General features: G+C 37.7%; 1 protein-coding gene across 19 annotated transcripts in view; it reads left to right on the top strand.

The window, feature by feature from the left end:
- The window catches only part of LOC146466546 (uncharacterized), an 89951-nt gene that overhangs the window by 21768 nt on the left and 51141 nt on the right, over nt 1-17042 (top strand). For 10 of the 19 annotated variants that reach the window (XM_085127213.1, XM_085127214.1, XM_085127215.1 and 7 more), the window contains 4 exons: nt 2295-2960; nt 4685-4873; nt 5829-5912; nt 10203-12604. The exons of 7 other annotated variants lie outside the window; for them this stretch is intronic. In XM_085127213.1, the coding sequence (XP_084983339.1) occupies nt 2295-2960; nt 4685-4873; nt 5829-5912; nt 10203-12604 (3341 nt within the window). Of the gene's footprint in view, nt 1-2294; nt 2961-4684; nt 4874-5828; nt 5913-10202; nt 12605-17042 lie in introns of those variants that run through there. 2 more of the 19 variants (XM_085127211.1, XM_085127225.1) reach the window with 2 other exon arrangements.

Here is a 17042-nt window from a genome sequence, read left to right as displayed (position 1 = left end):
ATAACTTTAAAATAGTCTTGAAAATAGAGAAAAAATACAAAAAAAATAGGAAAAAAATAGCTTAAAAAGTACATATAAAATAGATATAAAATAGGCACTATTTTCGTAAGGGAATTAAGTAGGCAATTTCATCATCCTTCTTGCAAACATTTTAATAAATCCCATAATTTAAAAAATTCATATATTTGTGACATCGCACTTTAGTACTCTATATTTGTCCCTCCAAACGTATTAATAATTCATGATAAGAAAACAAAGGAAATCACTACCCAGTGTCTGAGGCTTGGAAAGGTGATCTTTATTATCAAAAACTCTGATGATTTTTTTGCTAAATGAATTTCTCCAAGAATCATCAGTGGCTTGAGAAATTACTTGAAAGAGTGTTTGATCTGATTTTCAGACATCTCGATCCAATCAAGGTACATTAAGAAAACTCAGCTATGCCTCATCTCCTTGTTTAGAAATCAGATAAAACACTCTTTCTCGTTTTTGATATATCAACCAAATATTCAGCAGAGATTGTGCTCAGAGACAAAATAGGCTGCAGTGACAGGAAAAGGGAAAGCATAATTACAGCTGGGAACTAATGAATTAGGCGAAATGTTCCTCTTTCACCTCACCTCATCTTTCTGCTTCCCATATCATAGTTAACACTTTGGGCAGGCACCTGATAAATCAACAAAGTGTTTTTGGGTAAATAGAAAATGTAACCTTTACTTTGGGCATTACCTCTTACATCATTCAGTGATCATCAGTTAAAGAAAGTTTTACAATACAATTGTAAAACGCAGTTAATGGAACGTGATGCCCTTAGCCCTGGGTGGCATCTCTACGTACTGTACTTTAGACTTATCACTGTATCATTGTCATGTTAGTCAATAGTCACATTGTAATATGTTGCGACATTGTCTGGAGACAAGTTAGTTTGCTTTTTCTGTATGGCTAAACCAGTGAATGGTGCATTCATGTCGTGTTTGCTATGATGTAAAGTCTATCATAAGCATAGTACAACCCTGGCCATTGGCCCTGACATTGAACGCTGTCTAGCTTTAAATGTGTGATAGAAGGTTCTAAGTCACACTTGGTTACGACGTGGTTTTATCTACTGTTACGCCGTAAAAAATGTACCCTCCCTCCCTTTGGGGGTTGATCTGTGATATAACAAATAAACTTGGGGATGCCTATCGGCGTTTGCGCTTTGGTTAAGTCTGCATAGCGACTTCCCCAAGCTAAGTTCTCTAGTTCATTTCAATGACTTTTGGTAATATTGACCTGCCAATACTCCGGTCCGACCCAGCAGCGCTGGTGAGATAGGTGAGGCATGATAGGTCATTCAGTTAATTAGGTTTGCGCGTTGCTGGCCTAGATGGCAGCTTGTAGCGCTCTAGTTTTGCGACCTGCTAATACTCTTCTTGGAGTGGCCCTGCTGGCCTAGCTGTGCTGCTGTTGCAGTGCGTTGTTGTGTTTTGTTGTTGTTGGCCTAGGTGCAGCTGGAAGTGCCAGAGAAGTGAGGCCTTAAAATGGTCACGCAATAGGAGTCGCCAGTCACACCAATCGTCGAGCGGTGTCCCCCAAATTAATGCCAGACGTTTCTTGTGGTCCTTACTTTAGTTTATTACTCTACGTTTCATTAAAGCTTGTGTGTTTGGATACTCTAAACGGAACAGTGACATTAACTGGGGTACATGCCTGGAGTACACTATTATAGCCAAAGCTTTAATTTTTTGCCTGAAATCATACTGTTTGCACACTTTTAACTTTTAGCAACAATTTAGTAGTGCACTATACTGTAAAATAATCACTTTACTGTCACTCTACTGTAGTATTGTTGTATGTATTGTTTTGTAAAAAAAAGTGTAAAAAATGCAATAAATAAAATAAAATAGACATTATGTTAATGCCATTGTTTAAATTACGTGAATAGTACCAAGCAAGGTCTTTAAAAGGTCTTTCAAAAATTGATGCTAAACATGACACCTTTAATTTAAGGTGAGCTTTGCAATGGTGACCGTGGTGATTTCCTACATGTATTAATTATAAGTTGTAATGTTTATAAGGAAATTGCAGACTGTCATTTTTTAATAAATTGCATATCCCCAAGCAAAATACAATCTCTTTCAAGATATATTTAATTCTTCGCAACAATGGTAAATTAAGTCATTCGCCCATAGTGTAACAATTAACATGTTTGCTTGGCAAAGTTTTATAAACACAACTCACCAGTCTGAACAAACTGTGGTTTGTTTCCCTTGGTTGTTTATTTTGTTTGTTCTTTTTCTTTTTTTCTTATTTAGGAACAAAAATGAAAGAGACTGGAGAGACAAGTTCACATGATTGCAATAGCAAGCCACCACAACTCTGTTTTAAGCTTCCCAAGACAAGCGATCTTCCTAACACCTACATAGATTGGAGCAATGCTCAACTCCCAGTTGATGTTCTTTTATTGACTGTGGAGGACTGCGAGTTCTTGAGCTGTTATTTCTATCTTGAAAAAGCATTTACAAGTTACTGCAAAGATATTGGTCCAGTCTGGTTTGGATATATTGGAAGTGGTGGTGAGCAGGAGAAGCTTAAGATTGCATTGATAAAATGCTCCAAAGGTTCTGTAGTTCCAGGCGGTTCCTCAACTGTCATAAAAAATGCTGTCAGGGTCTTGGGCCCCAAAACTGTGATTTCCGTGGGCACCTGCCATGGTTTAAATTCTGAAATTATCAAAATTGGAGACATAGTGGTGTCTGCCAAGTTGACAACCCGTGCCTTCAGAACCCCTGTAAGCAGAAATATTGGCAACCTCATCAGACATGCATCTTACGGCTGGACAGCTCCTTTGGAAAACCCAGATGAACAGGAAGTGCGAGTACATTGTAATGCCGATGTGCTGAGCCTGCAGGAGCAAGTAGCCCCAGAGGAGATATTCAAGCAATTTCCTTCTGCAGTTGCCTTGGAAGCAGAAGGTGAAGGTAATAATCTTTCAGTGTTAGTCGATCACACTAAGTTGCTGAGCCTCGATGAGAGAGCTCAACAAACATAAAAATGTGTGGGTCACAAACTGCATGTGTTACAGCAGACTCTAACCGTCTCATGGGCTTATTAAAGCTACAGTACCATGAATTTAAGTTCCCGGCAGAAATAACGATCCTTGTTGCTTTTAGATTTAGGAGGCTAATGCTCTTGTTACTTGGAGGTATAACTAAAATGTGTAGCAAACTGTGATCGTGGGACGTACACTTTATCATGAAAAGATGGTTCTAAACATACAATTTGAACTAAAAAGGTGTGCAAGGTGTTTTTGTTTATGGAAAATGTTATTAAGATATATAATAAGTCTTTGGCCCTACAGTTTCTTTCATTATTAGTACATAACCAATTCAGGGAACATTATTTTAAAGCCTTTTTGTATCCCTTGTGTTATATATGTCTCAGTGTATTAAGAACTCATACAGCATCCAGGGCATGTAATAATTCAATTACTAGTAAGATCGGATCAGTCAAAATATGTACTGTATGTTAAGGGGTCGTTATCTTTTAGAAGGGTGGCGGCCTTCAGGTTTGGAACATATCCAATCCAGGGATCATTTGAGATCCAGTTAGTGGATACAGTCAACTCTCTCATAGCGACCACTTCTCGTAAGCGACCACCTCCCGTAAGCGACCACCTCGTAAACAACCGTTTTGTTTCTCAGTTAAATACTGTTTTAAGAGCTCTCTCGTAAGCGACCACCACTCAAATTTCTTAAGGGACCGCGACCACTTTTTAGGCCAGAAATTACACATATTCTTTTGTTTTCTGTTTTCGGTAAGGGACCACCCAACATAATCACGTATGATCGGTTGTAAATCATTACTCAGTAGTGACAAAAGTTCAATTTTGATGACGCTTCCCCGGACTGCTGACAGATAACGACAGTTTACAGACTGAGAAGAATGCTATAATTAGATCTGTAGGTAAACGGGAATTGTTACAGTGATTAGTTCCAAAATGAACCATGAACCATGTTATACAAAGTTTCATGAGAAGAATGAATAGATGTGAAACAAATCAAATAAATTAGTTTCTATTTTCCTTATTTTAGCTGCTAAGGTAATATTTTTATGTAATTAATTAATCAATCCAGTATTAGGGTTAGTTTGTTGATCTTTCCCGTAAGCGACCACCTCCTGTAAGCGACCACTTTGTCGTGCACGAAGGGTGCATGGTCGCTTACGAGAGAGTTGACTGTAATTATGTGGTACACAAATCATTTGCAGGGCTGCATAGTTCATTAAAATCAAATAATTTTGAATTAAGGTAAAATATGTGAAAATTACACGAGACAAATTTACAATAAAGCAAAAGGGAAAAGGAAGTGTTACATAAATGGTAGTTAAACACTTCCTTTATCACAAAATTAATATATACATATAAATGGAGTTACTTGCATAGCAACAAGGCAGTAGTTTTCCGTCCTTATCCTTTGCTCTGTCAACAACTGAATAGCAATTTATAGCTTTTGTAAGCCATAAGCAATAATAAAGGTGGCTGACATGGGTTCCTTTTCCTGATCAACCCATCCCTCTCCAGTGTTGTCACCAGTGTTGAGCTAAACCAGTGTGATATTTCCCCAAGGTTATGTTAAGGATACTGGCTAGGATCAATACATTTAAGTTGGAGCAATAACTTCAATCTGTGTCCTCTTTTTGACAGGTCTTTTTACAGCAGCGTACGATGATAAAATGGAGTGGCTGATAGTGAAAGGTGTAGCCAGTGATAGAGATCTCAGTCAGTCTGTAAGTGATGAATGGAAGTACTTCGCAAGTACCATGGCTGCTTCCCTTGTGGCAAATATTTTAAGCAATCCTATTGTTTTCAAAGAATGGCCCCACCATAATCAAGGTAAGTGGTTTTTTTTTTTGGTTTTTTTTTTTTTTTGCTGGAAATTAAAAAAAAGGTGTGTACTTCAGGAGAAGCCTCTCATCTTTCAGAATCCAAAAGGTCATGCAGTGTCATTTGCTACTACGTAACGTTTTTGCATGTCTGTATACAGTATGTAAGTTCTTGTTAGTTTTCTAAAGTGTTCCTGGATTCGTCTTGTCCCGCCTCAATTAGTTTTGTAACTATTTGCAGGACAAACCATTTATTCTTTTGTTTTTTTAAATAACTTTTTGTTGTTGTTTGTTGTTGTTGTTGATGTTGTTGTTGGTAAACTATTGTACTAAGCAAATAAAACTTTAAGGCATTTCCAGGAAGGAAGCCTAAACACAGTTAGACCTGATATTTATTTCATAAATGTTATCTTAAGTTATCTTCAACGGGTATATTCTGATATCACAAAATGATCGGACAGTTCAGTTGGTAGGGCGCTACATCAGTAATGCAGAAGTTAAGGGGTTCGAATCCCTTTCAAATCTTGATTCTGCACCTTAAAGTTGCACTGATAAAATATTATTCCAGTGGTCTTTTATCCACTTTAACTCAGTTACAGATTACTTTAATTCACAGTTAAATCTGAACAAACTGCAGTGCAGTAGATTTTTTAAGGGCATTAAGAGTTGTTCACCTGAGAAATCATTCTTCTCATTAAATTCATCATATCTTTTAACAACATTGTCAAATATGAGCTTTATTTTAAATAAAGATTATCAAAAAGGTATGGATTTATTTAACGAGGGTTGTGCTGAATATGTATCATGTCATACCAAAAGAAGTCACTTTATTACTATACTGAAAGACAAACCTAAAAAAAGTGAATCAAAACTCTTATTTTATTTAGAAGAATTTTCTTTAAGTGTACTGTTGTTGAACATTAAACAAAAGATGAATTTTAAGTAAATGTCATTTCAATCCTCAGATACCATTGACCGCAACGTTAACGTTGAGAAGATGAAAACGGAGAAGGAAAACATGATGGACAGAGCAAAGTGCAAGAATGAAGGTCAGTTTTCATCCAGAAAACTGCTAACTATTTGTTCTTACAATATACTGGCAAAAGCAGGAACAGAATTGGCTTTATTTTCAGTTGATAAAGTGTGCACATTACATCTGACATCATTTTTATTGTCTGTACCCTTACAGATGATAGCTATGAGCCAATCAACATGTGGAATTTTGACAGTTATTGTAAAAAATACCATAATAGGGACCTTAAGATACTGGACACGGCGGCCTTGAAGAACGCAGTCACGTCCGAGAGGGCATGGGTTGTGACCGCCACCTTTAAGCGGGAAAAACAAAGCTTAAGATTTGTGTTGTGCGAGCGGTGGCCGAAACGAGTAACAACAAACAGATACAGTCAGAGATCCAGGGGTTTCACTGTTATGACCTAGTTTAAGAAGACCCGAGAGCTTACCACACTAAAGGAAGAAAAAGAGAATTTCAATCAAGCCTTTGGCGCCATTTTTAGATGGCAAGTAAAAACACGATTTGAAGAAGATGATGAGTATAAAATCCACACAGTGTGTGTGTGTGTGTGTTGTTGTTGTTGTTTTTTTTTTTACCAATAATGCAAAATCATTTTCTAGAGTGGTCCTAACCTACCGCTGATTAGTTTCAAAAGATAGAAATGAAGTTGAAAATAAGAAATAAAGCAATACTCTGGTGCTAGGAAATTTACTTGCTTTTCGGATTCCTTTCTAAAGACTTGATGCTCAATTTTCCCTCAATAAACACGCTAAAACCTGAATTACAATTAACTATAAAAATGAGCGGAAAAACGGAACGACGTTTCGGTATCATCCTGGCACCATTATCAAGTAAAGAATGCAACAGAAAAGATAATTTATACATAAAGTAAAGGTGTGAAATAGAATAAATTAAATTAAAACTAAAAGTAAATGTCCGGTGTTCATTCAGAAGGTGTCATAAAATGGGAGTTTTGTCCGTTAGACAAATAGTTTTGCACGAATGGAGTCTGACTGGGTGTTTAGACTCGGTCTCTTCTTTCTGATCCAAAGCATTTGGAATATTAAACAATCAAGCTTTCCCTGACATTTCTTTAGGATTGTGAAGTTACTTGAAGAAAGAAGAGACCGAGTCTAAACACCCAGTCAGACTCCATTCGTGCAAAACTATTTGTCTAACGGACAAAACTCCCATTTTATGACACCTTCTGAATGAACACTGGACAGTTACTTTTAGTTTTAATTTAATTTATTCTATTTCACACCTTTACTTTATGTATAAATTATCTTTTCTGTTGCATTCTTTACTTGATAATGGTGCCAGGATAACACCGAAATGTCGTTCCGTTTTTTCTCTCATTTTTATAGTTAATTGTATTTCTAAATTTAATCTTATTAAAACCTGAATTATGATTCAAAACAATTTAAAATTAATTTGAATCAAACAATTTAGGAATCCATTTTCTTATAAAAAGGTTTACAAATGTTGTGCAAATCATGTTTTATTTATAGGAAAAAGTCTCAAAACTAATTCACCTTTCTGAGAGGCCGCCAAAATGAACTTTGTAGCCGCTGCAACTGAGGTGGAGGCCGTCAAGTGGCGTGACATTTATGCAAATTAAATTCAAGACCTTGCGAATTTACTTCCGGTTGCCGTCTTCCTAGCCGGCGTCCAGGGTATTTTAAGGTCCCTATTGTAATAAATTATTCTCATGAGGTTTGTCATTACTTAACACTAAGAAAATGTGGTAACGTTCTTGGGAAATCATTGGTGATTGAGGTACATCCCTGGAGTCATGAGACAAGCCCTGGGGGGTTACTCCCTCACAAAACCTATATGGATATGTGCGACCCTGAATGGGGTTGTTATTGTGCAACTGACCTGACCTGGAACGGGTAGCCATGAGGCAAGATGTTTTCTACAATAGATTGTAATACTGCAGTCACAAGGAATCTTCATAGATATCAGCTGCGATAATTTAGGAATTATATGGATCAAAGTATTTACAAAGTTGCCTTTTTTTAGAACAGGATATCATTATATTGAATGCAAAATCCTTTTAGCATTGGGTCCAGATTTGGAGAGGCACATACCCAACCCAAAGCCGAGTAGAGTGCCTTTGAGTGCCACCAAACTTTAATTCGTAGTACTTCTATGGTTTATACTCTTTTTTACAATAACTGTCAAAATTCCCACACATTGATTGGCTCATAGTCCCAGGCGGGGTACTCGGGTATAAACGTGATGGGGGGGTCCGACGTATTTTTTTGGGTCTAAAATTTTCAACTCCTGATTTTTTTTGGTTTGAAGATCGAATTAACCGTGTATTTTTTTGGGTCTGAAAAATATGCGTGTATTTTTTTGGGTTCGAATTTCTGCCAGGCTAATAGCTCTTACGCAATTCAAGCCAAAGTTCCCGCAAGATCCGAAACGTAGAAAGGCAGTATGTATACTGTTCTTAAGATTGCATTTTTAGGGTATAAAAGTCATGTATTTTTTTGGGTCTAAAATTTCCAGTCTTGTATTTTTTTGGGTGCACAATGTAAGGTCCATGTCCTTTTTGGGGGGCAAAATATTAGGCTCTGTCGCACCCCCCCCCCCCGGTCACGTTTATACCCGAGTACCCCCCCCTGGGCTCATAGTCATTGTCTACAAGGGTACATACAATAAAAATGATGTCACATGTAATGCACATGCTTTTTTACAAATAAAGCCAATTTTACTTTTCACCATGTTATAATCTGTAAAAAAAATCGACAGCAGTTTTGTATGGTCTTTACCCTTATAGACCATAAAATGATGCCATAAAGTGTTCAAAACTTGATAGTGAAACTTCACTTGAGTTTTGAACATTTAAGGAGGTCATTTATGGCCTATTTATAGAAGTATAGACCATACCAAACTGTTGGCGATTTTTGTTAAATAGACCATAAAATGATGTCATTAATCATTAAGTGGGATTAAGCTGACCTTTCAGTGCAGCATAGTATTGGGGTGCAGTCAGCCTGTTGAGAATAACAATGAGTGTGTTATAGTTTTTAATTATAGCTGTGGGGGGGCTGCTTTTTTTTTTAGATTGCTCAGCAAAAAAATTCCCCTGCCTCATATTTGGAATGTCAAAACACACATCCCCCTGAAAAATTCTTGTACAAAAATTGTACACCCCCACCCACCTCAGCCCCTTGTATCCCTTGTATCGAAAATAGAACAGAAGTATGGGATACCTGGGTCTTATTTTACAAAGAACTCATCTCAAAATACCAAGCACTTCAGCTACATCTGAAACAAATCATTCTTGGGCTGGAGAAATATGCAATATTAGACAACAGTGGAACATAGGAACATTTCTATGAAAATCCATTCAAGTCCCTAAAACAGCCAACACTCTAGATCCCTGAACTTGGCCCTCTATGAAGACCCTATACTGTAAGAGTCCGCCATCTTTAAACGACCCATCTTTAAATATCAACTGAGCTCAGAAATTCCCTGCATGAGTGCTGTGATGGTGGATTCAACTGGGAAGCCCAAAGAGACACCACAATAACGGTCCACTCAAACATAGTTCTTTTAAATTGTTTTAGTGCTACCATGTTCCATGAAAACTTTATAGTTTCAATAAAGATAAAATTGTACACCCCATATTTTACCATAGCCAAAAATGTCCCTCTCCCACCCCCAGTAAGGACTAATTTTGAAAACTGTACCACCCGTTCTGAACACCTGCTATAATTAATGAACAGTCCCTAAGCCTCTTACAGCTTAAAGATTACAAATGTGTAAAATTTCAACATTTGTTGGTAAAATGTATAAAACTAACTCATTGTTATTTGGCTTTGGATCATTTCACCACTTCAAGCTTTTTTTCTTTGATGCCACTGTTAAGTGTTATTCCAATCAGAATATACACAGAGGTGAAAAAGAGCGAGCAAGGGGGGTTGGAAGGGGGCGTTGTGTTCCGTGATTTTATTGTCAAACTATGACAGATTCGATTCAATGCAAGCAGAACTTTGTCTTTATCATTTTGCTTTTCCAGGTCAATTTGGTCTTTTTAGCTCACCTGCTTGGTTATTGAATACTGAAGTGAGCAGAAGCCACACATACTGACTTCTGATTGTCAAACCATGCTCGACGGGAAGGGGACCTGTTACCATTCTCCCGATTCCTTGCATTGTTTTTAGATTTGTGGAACACTGGGTTAGTCTCTGTTTCAGTTTGCATTTTATATCCAGTCTGCAATTTATACTGACCGTAAAACAAACATTAGTGAACAATCTTAACAAGAACTGATATAGTATTTTGCTAATAGTACCAATTTACTTTTTAGATGGTTCCGAAGCTGAGTACATTGAGCCAATACGTGAACTGTACAAAAGAGGTGCAGGACGCCTTGATCTCTTCCCTTGGTGTGAAGGAAAGTTTTACTTTTCCCTTGAAGAAATCTTCACCAGGCTCATAATGCGGAGTAAGGATAAAACAAGAGGCACGTTGACCAAAAAAATTGTTGAAATGTCTGCTATCTTTGAACCACACGAAGAATGTACTAGCCCAAGAATAATTTTAATTGAGGGTGACCCTGGTATGGGAAAAACAACATACTGCAACAAACTTGCTTTCGATTGGGCCACAGGTAAAGCAGAAGAACATTTTCTGGAATTTAAAGTGGTTCTGTTAATAAGATGTTGCGACATCGATTCAAACCTTCAGGACGCCATTGCCACTCAGGTCCTACCCTTAGATTTTAAAGAACAGGAGCGAGAGAAATTCTTCGACTTCATTAAACGCAATCAGTCTAATATCCTGCTCGTTCTGGATGGAATGGACGAACTGCCCAGTGGTAAATTGCCAGAGTTACTAGAAATTATTCAAGGTAGAAGCACAATATTTCATGGATGTCCCCTTGTGGTTACAGCTCGGCACGAGGCTGGCATAGAGGTGACTAAATACTGTGATACGCTTCTGGAGATCGAGGGGTTTACTGCAGCAGATGCCAGTGAGTTTATTAAAAAATTCTTCAAAGGCGAAGGGGAGCAGCGGGGAGCGAAAATGACCCAGAAGCTCTTAGACAAACTGGACGAAGATAAAAGCCTGACTGAACTGGTCGCAAATCCCCTCAACACTGCACTTCTTTGCCTTCTGTGTGAATACTCGGAGGGCAAGCTTCCAGAAAGTAAAACTGATCTTTACCGGGAGATTGTAGAGTATGTCCTGGGAAGGTACAAGAAAAAGAACAACTTACCAGAAACGAGTAAAGATCTCATTGAAGAGTACAAATCACAGCTAAAACAGCTTGGCTTGATAGCCTGGAAGGGTCTACTTGAAAACAAAAAGTTCTTTGACAAAAATCAACTTGAAAGTCACACGGACCTACCTGGGTTCGGCTTTCTGTCATGGCAGCGTGGAAGCAGCAAACGAAAACCATGTCCCCAGTACTCGTTTCTCCACAAGAGTTTTCAAGAATGGTTCGCTTCCTTTTATCTCTGTTGCCAGCTTATGTGTGGAGAAATGAGTCCTGAAGATTTAGCTGCTGACAAGAGATATTTCTCTAAGCATGCTGACCTCAAACAAGTGCTGTTGTTTACATGCGGCATACTCGCGGAAGAATCAGAAGACAAAGCAACGGCTCTTATCCAGAGTTTGGCGGCTCACATTGGCCAAGGTGACGGGAGTTTGGAGGCTTATAAGAAGAGTGATGAAAAGTTTGTTGTTGCAGTGGAGTGCATTAAGGAATGCAAAAAAGAAGGTAGTAATTTTCATTTAGATTTGGCACGTACTTTCGGTAAGTTTCTGACACTTCAAAGGGTATTTGTCTTTGGTAGAAATTTAGGTTATGTTGAGTGTGATGTCATTGCTAAGATGCTTACTGAGAACACAACTGTGACATGGTTGAATTTGTCTGACAATAAACTCGACAGTAAATGCGCTGATAAGATTAGTGAAGGGTTGTGTATTAATAATACTCTGAAATACTTGGATTTGTCTTTCAATAAACTCGACAGTGAATGCGCTGATAAGATTTGTGAAGGGTTGCGTAATAATAATACTCTGATATTCTTGGATTTGTCTGGCAATAAACTCGACAGTGAATGCGCTGATAAGATTTGTGAAATGTTGCGTAATAATAATACTCTGACAGACTTGGATTTGTCTTTCAATAAACTCGGCAGTGAAGGCGCTGATAAGATTTCTGAAGGGTTGTGTAATAATAATACTCTGACAGACTTGTATTTGTCTGGCAATAAACTCGACAGTGAATGCGCTGATAAGATTTGTGAAGGGTTGTGTAATAATAATACTCTGACAGACTTGTATTTGTCTCACAATGAACTCGACAGTAAATGCGCTGATAAGATTTGTGAAATGTTGTGTAATAATAATTCTCTGACAATCTTGGATTTGTCTGACAATAAACTCGACAGTGAATGCGCTGATAAGATTTCTGAAGGGTTGTGTAATAATAATACTCTGACAGACTTGTATTTGTCTCACAATGAACTCGACAGTAAATGCGCTGATAAGATTTGTGAAATGTTGTGTAATAATAATTCTCTGACAATCTTGGATTTGTCTGACAATAAACTCGACAGTGAATGCGCTGATAAGATTTGTGAAGGGTTGTGTAATAATAATACTCTGATAATCTTGTATTTGTCTTACAATAACATAAGCTTAAGTGATCCTGTTCGTAACAAACTCAAAGAAGCACATGGTGACCGTATCCGTATTTAATGTCGTCAAAGGTTAAGCGCAATTTTCATCTGTATTTTTGAAACAGAGTAACCTCATTTAAAACTCCAATAGCAAAAGTGTGTCAGTCCTCCGTAAAAACTAAAATCTTACGTTAACTTTCAGCCGATATTAAGTTGATTAACCTCTTAGACACTTTTTGGTGCAAATTTAAGATATTTCCTACAAACCTGGTTGAATGTAGGATGGTTTCTGTCTTAATTTTTATGGACAAAGAAATTATTAACAAACAATAAGCACTTCCAACAAACACATTTTATTGCATCTCAACACTCACCTACACACAAATAAAGATGGTGAAGAACGCTCATCATATTCTCGGTTAACATATTTTTTCTTGATAAGATTAAACCAAAAACAGCTTGAATTCAGATGTGAGAATTATCCAAAACTTGCTGGCTTTTCAATCCTTTTCTGCTCTGTCTCTGAATTGTACAAATCCTTTGCTTGTGTTATTTTTTCCGACGTTACTTATTTTGCATCCTCAAGTCTTCAGCTTTGTACAGTTCTTCAAAAAAGTGAAAAGTCCATACGAGTAAAATAAACTCCACGTAGTCGCTTTTTATCGGTACAAACATCCAAGCTTATGTTTCCATGAATGCTACTTGAAAAAGTTCTCATTTATAGTCCTCTTATAGCCTCAGAGACATGATGTGTACAAATTACACCAAACGCTGTAAAACTAAATGAGCTGATTTCTGCTGCAGGTGCAGCCAAGCCGCCATTTTGGATCGAAATCAACCAATCAGCAGACAGCAGCAATTCGCGTGTTTTTCAGTTTGGATCGAAATCAACCAATCAGAGGACAGCAGCCAAAAATCTGTTCCCTCTGCAGTTCGCTTGTTCGCCATTTTGGAACGAAATCAACCAATCAGAGGACAGCAGGAAAATTAACTGTTTCCTATGCAGTACGCTTGTCCGCCATTTTGAATCAAACAGCAATTTAAAATGAACCAATGACGAGAGAGGAGCAGAATTTGGATCCTTGTCAGTCACAAGCTTTGGGTGATTTCTGTTTTACACAGAATTAGTCACCCATTTTTTTTTTCTTCAAAAACCTAAAAATTGAAAATTTATTTCTGCTTTTCAAAGAAAAGTAGTAATTATCAGAAAAGCGCCCCCCTCTAAAAAAAATGGCTGAATAATTCTGTGCAACACAGATTCATAACAGAATCAAAAAGGGCGGATTTGAATCTCTAATAAAGAAGGCGCCGTTTTCTCACCATCTGCCACATGTAAGGCTTTAGATTTTACGGAGTGAAAGCTATACGGAGGTCTAATTAGGAGACATTTAAATATACTTTTAAAAACACAGAGCCTGCTCATATGTAGAAGCGGTTTAGCCATCCAGTCATAAAGGTTTAAAGCCGCCGTTACACGTTGAAACTTTTAGCTGAAACTTGTGTGCAACGGCGCTGCGAAATAAGTTTCAGCAGGCGTTGCGCCGTGTAACATGGTCGGTTTCGTGAAACTTTTTCGAACTTCCGTTGCGAGACAAGTTTCACGAAAAGTAGAACCGCTTTCTACTTCTGCAACGGCTTGCAACGGTCTCAGTGGTGAAAAAACAAGAGTTTCACCGTGTAACACCACTTCGTGAAACTGGTCTCATTCGCCGTTGCACACAAGTTTCAGGTAAAAGTTTCAACGTGTAACGGCGGCTTAATGCTTTCATTCATGTCATGTTTATCCTTGTGCCATTTTATTTTGGTGAGGATTATTGTGAGTTTTCATGAGTCAGGTAGGAGAGCGAGAAAATCAGTACAAACCGTGGTTTGTTTCAAAAATGGAGTTTTTTATTTTGTGAAGAACACTTGATGTATGAATGCAACCCTTCATTTGTGCTGTGACTAACCACCAGTAGGTTTTTTTCTGCCGTCGTTTCCTTTTTGTGAAAGCAAGGAAAGTTAGTTATGTTTTAGGACTAGTAATTATTCAACCATTGCTAAGTAGAGCATTGAAGCCATGAAAAAGCTTCAAAGAAGGCGTGCTCGTTTCTTTCGTATGCTGTTTGTTCTGTGTTTTTTGAAGTTCGTCTTTGTTAATAAATATGTATGTACATGTACAAGGTGTAACGTGTTAAACCTGTGACATGGACAGCCTGTATACACGAAACAAAGAAAAGAAAGTAAGCTCTGTAAATATCAAATCAAAACGAGTCATTTTCTATGTTTACTTTCCGAGCATAAGTTAAATCTCATTTTTGACAGGCTGGTTTTACAGTTTGTAATGTTTTCAATGATAGTGTCACAAATCTGGACATATTGAACTGTATTGTTTGTAAATATTGCAAGAAGTATACTTCTGTAAATGTATGGCTTTATTTAGAATAAATGTGATATTGCGGAGTTATAGCCGGCGTTGTTATGATTCATTGCCAGGTGACCGGTGAAGACGTTTGTTACTATGTCAGGTGACCCTTTGGTTTTTTTTTTTTTGATGGAATGATGACTTTTAATCCTTTCCTTTTTGGAGTAGGAGCTCGCGTATTTCAGATGTGTTCCAACTTTTGAGTCAGTGGATGAAATCCTAAAGTGCGAGCCGTTTAAGAGCTGCTGCTTAATTTTTACAAATCTCGCTTTTTCGCAAACCAAAAGGAAACTTTCATGATCAAACTAGTGCAGCTACTCTGCAAAATTTAAAAGTGTTATCTGAAATTAAGCCCTCATTTGTAAAACAAAACACGGTATTGACGCAAACACTTTATAATCTGTGGCGCCATTTCATGCGCGTGCCCCCTTATAAGCGCAAGTTAACTGTTGGGAGAAAACATGTTTTCATGTTTTGTTCTAAATTTTAACAGATGTACGCGAAAGAAGTTTTTAAGCAGATAAAGAAGCTTGAACCGTGCTTTTTTCAAAAAGTAGGGTGAAACCTGTGTGCGACTCATGTTTCACCCTATACTTCTTTTGTGCACTCGTCACTTCCTTACGTGTGTTATAACAGAACAAAGCGTAGTTAAGGCTGTTTGTGAGTCGTTGTAAAACATGCTTTTTTTTCTCGGAAACTATAAAAGAAACAGCACAGCCGTTAACTTCAAAGTTAAGAAAACCAAAATCTCAACTGTGCTTTGTTTCGTTATAGCGCACGCATTGAGGTGACGATTGGCACGGTTACGGACAAAGCACGGTTAAGACTTGTTCAGTTGTTTTATTAAGGACAGTTCCTCCTTTTGCTACTGCGCATATGTTCTGCGCATCTCAGGATTTTGTCCGAGAAACTCGGGTTTGTTAAACGGCGGCGCCTGCTAAAACAAAGAGATTTTTGCGCGGTTTATAACTACGCGGAAAGAGAAGTTCTTGGCAAGGATTTTTGGGATCCGAAATAGAAATTAGGGGTAACCACGCATTTTTCAGAGATACTTAAGTTTCAATTTGGCCTAAAATTCCATACATTTTTATTTTTACGCTTTTTAGAATTGTTGCTACTTAATTCTCTCTGAAAATTGCCCGGCTCCCCCACCCCCTCCCATTTTGTTTTTGGGTTCCAGCAGTCCCAGTTAGAAACTGCTTTTACCGCAAAGTCGAAAACTGCGCAAAAATACCTCTACATGTGTTAGGTGGCACCCTCCTTAACTGCGTTATTTTCCCTAGATTTTTGAACCTGGAAATAACGGGTGTTTCTCTCTTATGCTCAAGAGTTTTTTAAAAATTTATTTTTTGATACCGCTTTCACAACCTAGCCAAGTGGGAATATATTACAGTCCTATACTATGATAGCAAACATGATGACCCTCTTTTAATTTTATTTATTTTTTTGTTTTGTTGGACGGATGTGCTGAATAACAATTCGATTACCGCTTCTTCGATAGAATCATCGTGAGGTATGATTTTTTTCTTGTTAAAGTGCTGCCATAGACTCATTATGCTGTATAAGGTTGTTCTAACCTTTGAGTCTGTGGATGGAATCCTAAAGTGTCACCCTTCAAATGAAAGCTACTGAGCAGTACTTTCCTGTGGTGCAGTTTATTATGCTGTACAAGGTGGTTCTAATTTTTGAGTCTGTGGATAAAATCCTAAAGTGTGACCATTCAAATGAAAGCTACTGAGCAGTACTTTCCTATGTTGCTGTTTATTGTGCTGTACGTGTATAAGGTGGTTCTACCTTTTGAGTCTGTGGATGAAATCCTAAAGTGTGACCATTCAAATGAAAGCTACTGAGCAGTACTTTCCTGTGGTGCTGTTTATTATGTTGTATAAGGTGGTTCTACTTTTTGAGTCTGTGGATGAAATCTTAAAGTGTGACCATTCAGATGAAAGCCACTGAGCAGTAGTTTTACCTTTTAAATCTGTGGATGAAATCCTAAAGTGAAAGTATTTAAATGATGTATAAGGTGGTTCTAACTTTCGAGTGTGGACAGAATCCTAAAGTGTGGTCCCTGAAAGGTACCGAGCAGTACTCTCCTGTGGGGCTGTTTTTTGTT

This window comes from Pavona decussata, unplaced genomic scaffold, assembly GCF_977016875.1.
Source record: "Pavona decussata unplaced genomic scaffold, jaPavDecu1.1 SCAFFOLD_143, whole genome shotgun sequence".
NCBI classification, from domain to species: Eukaryota; Metazoa; Cnidaria; class Anthozoa; order Scleractinia; family Agariciidae; genus Pavona; species Pavona decussata.
The sequence above is the reverse complement of the archived record's forward strand: the minus strand, read 5'-3'. Positions and strand labels throughout refer to the sequence as shown.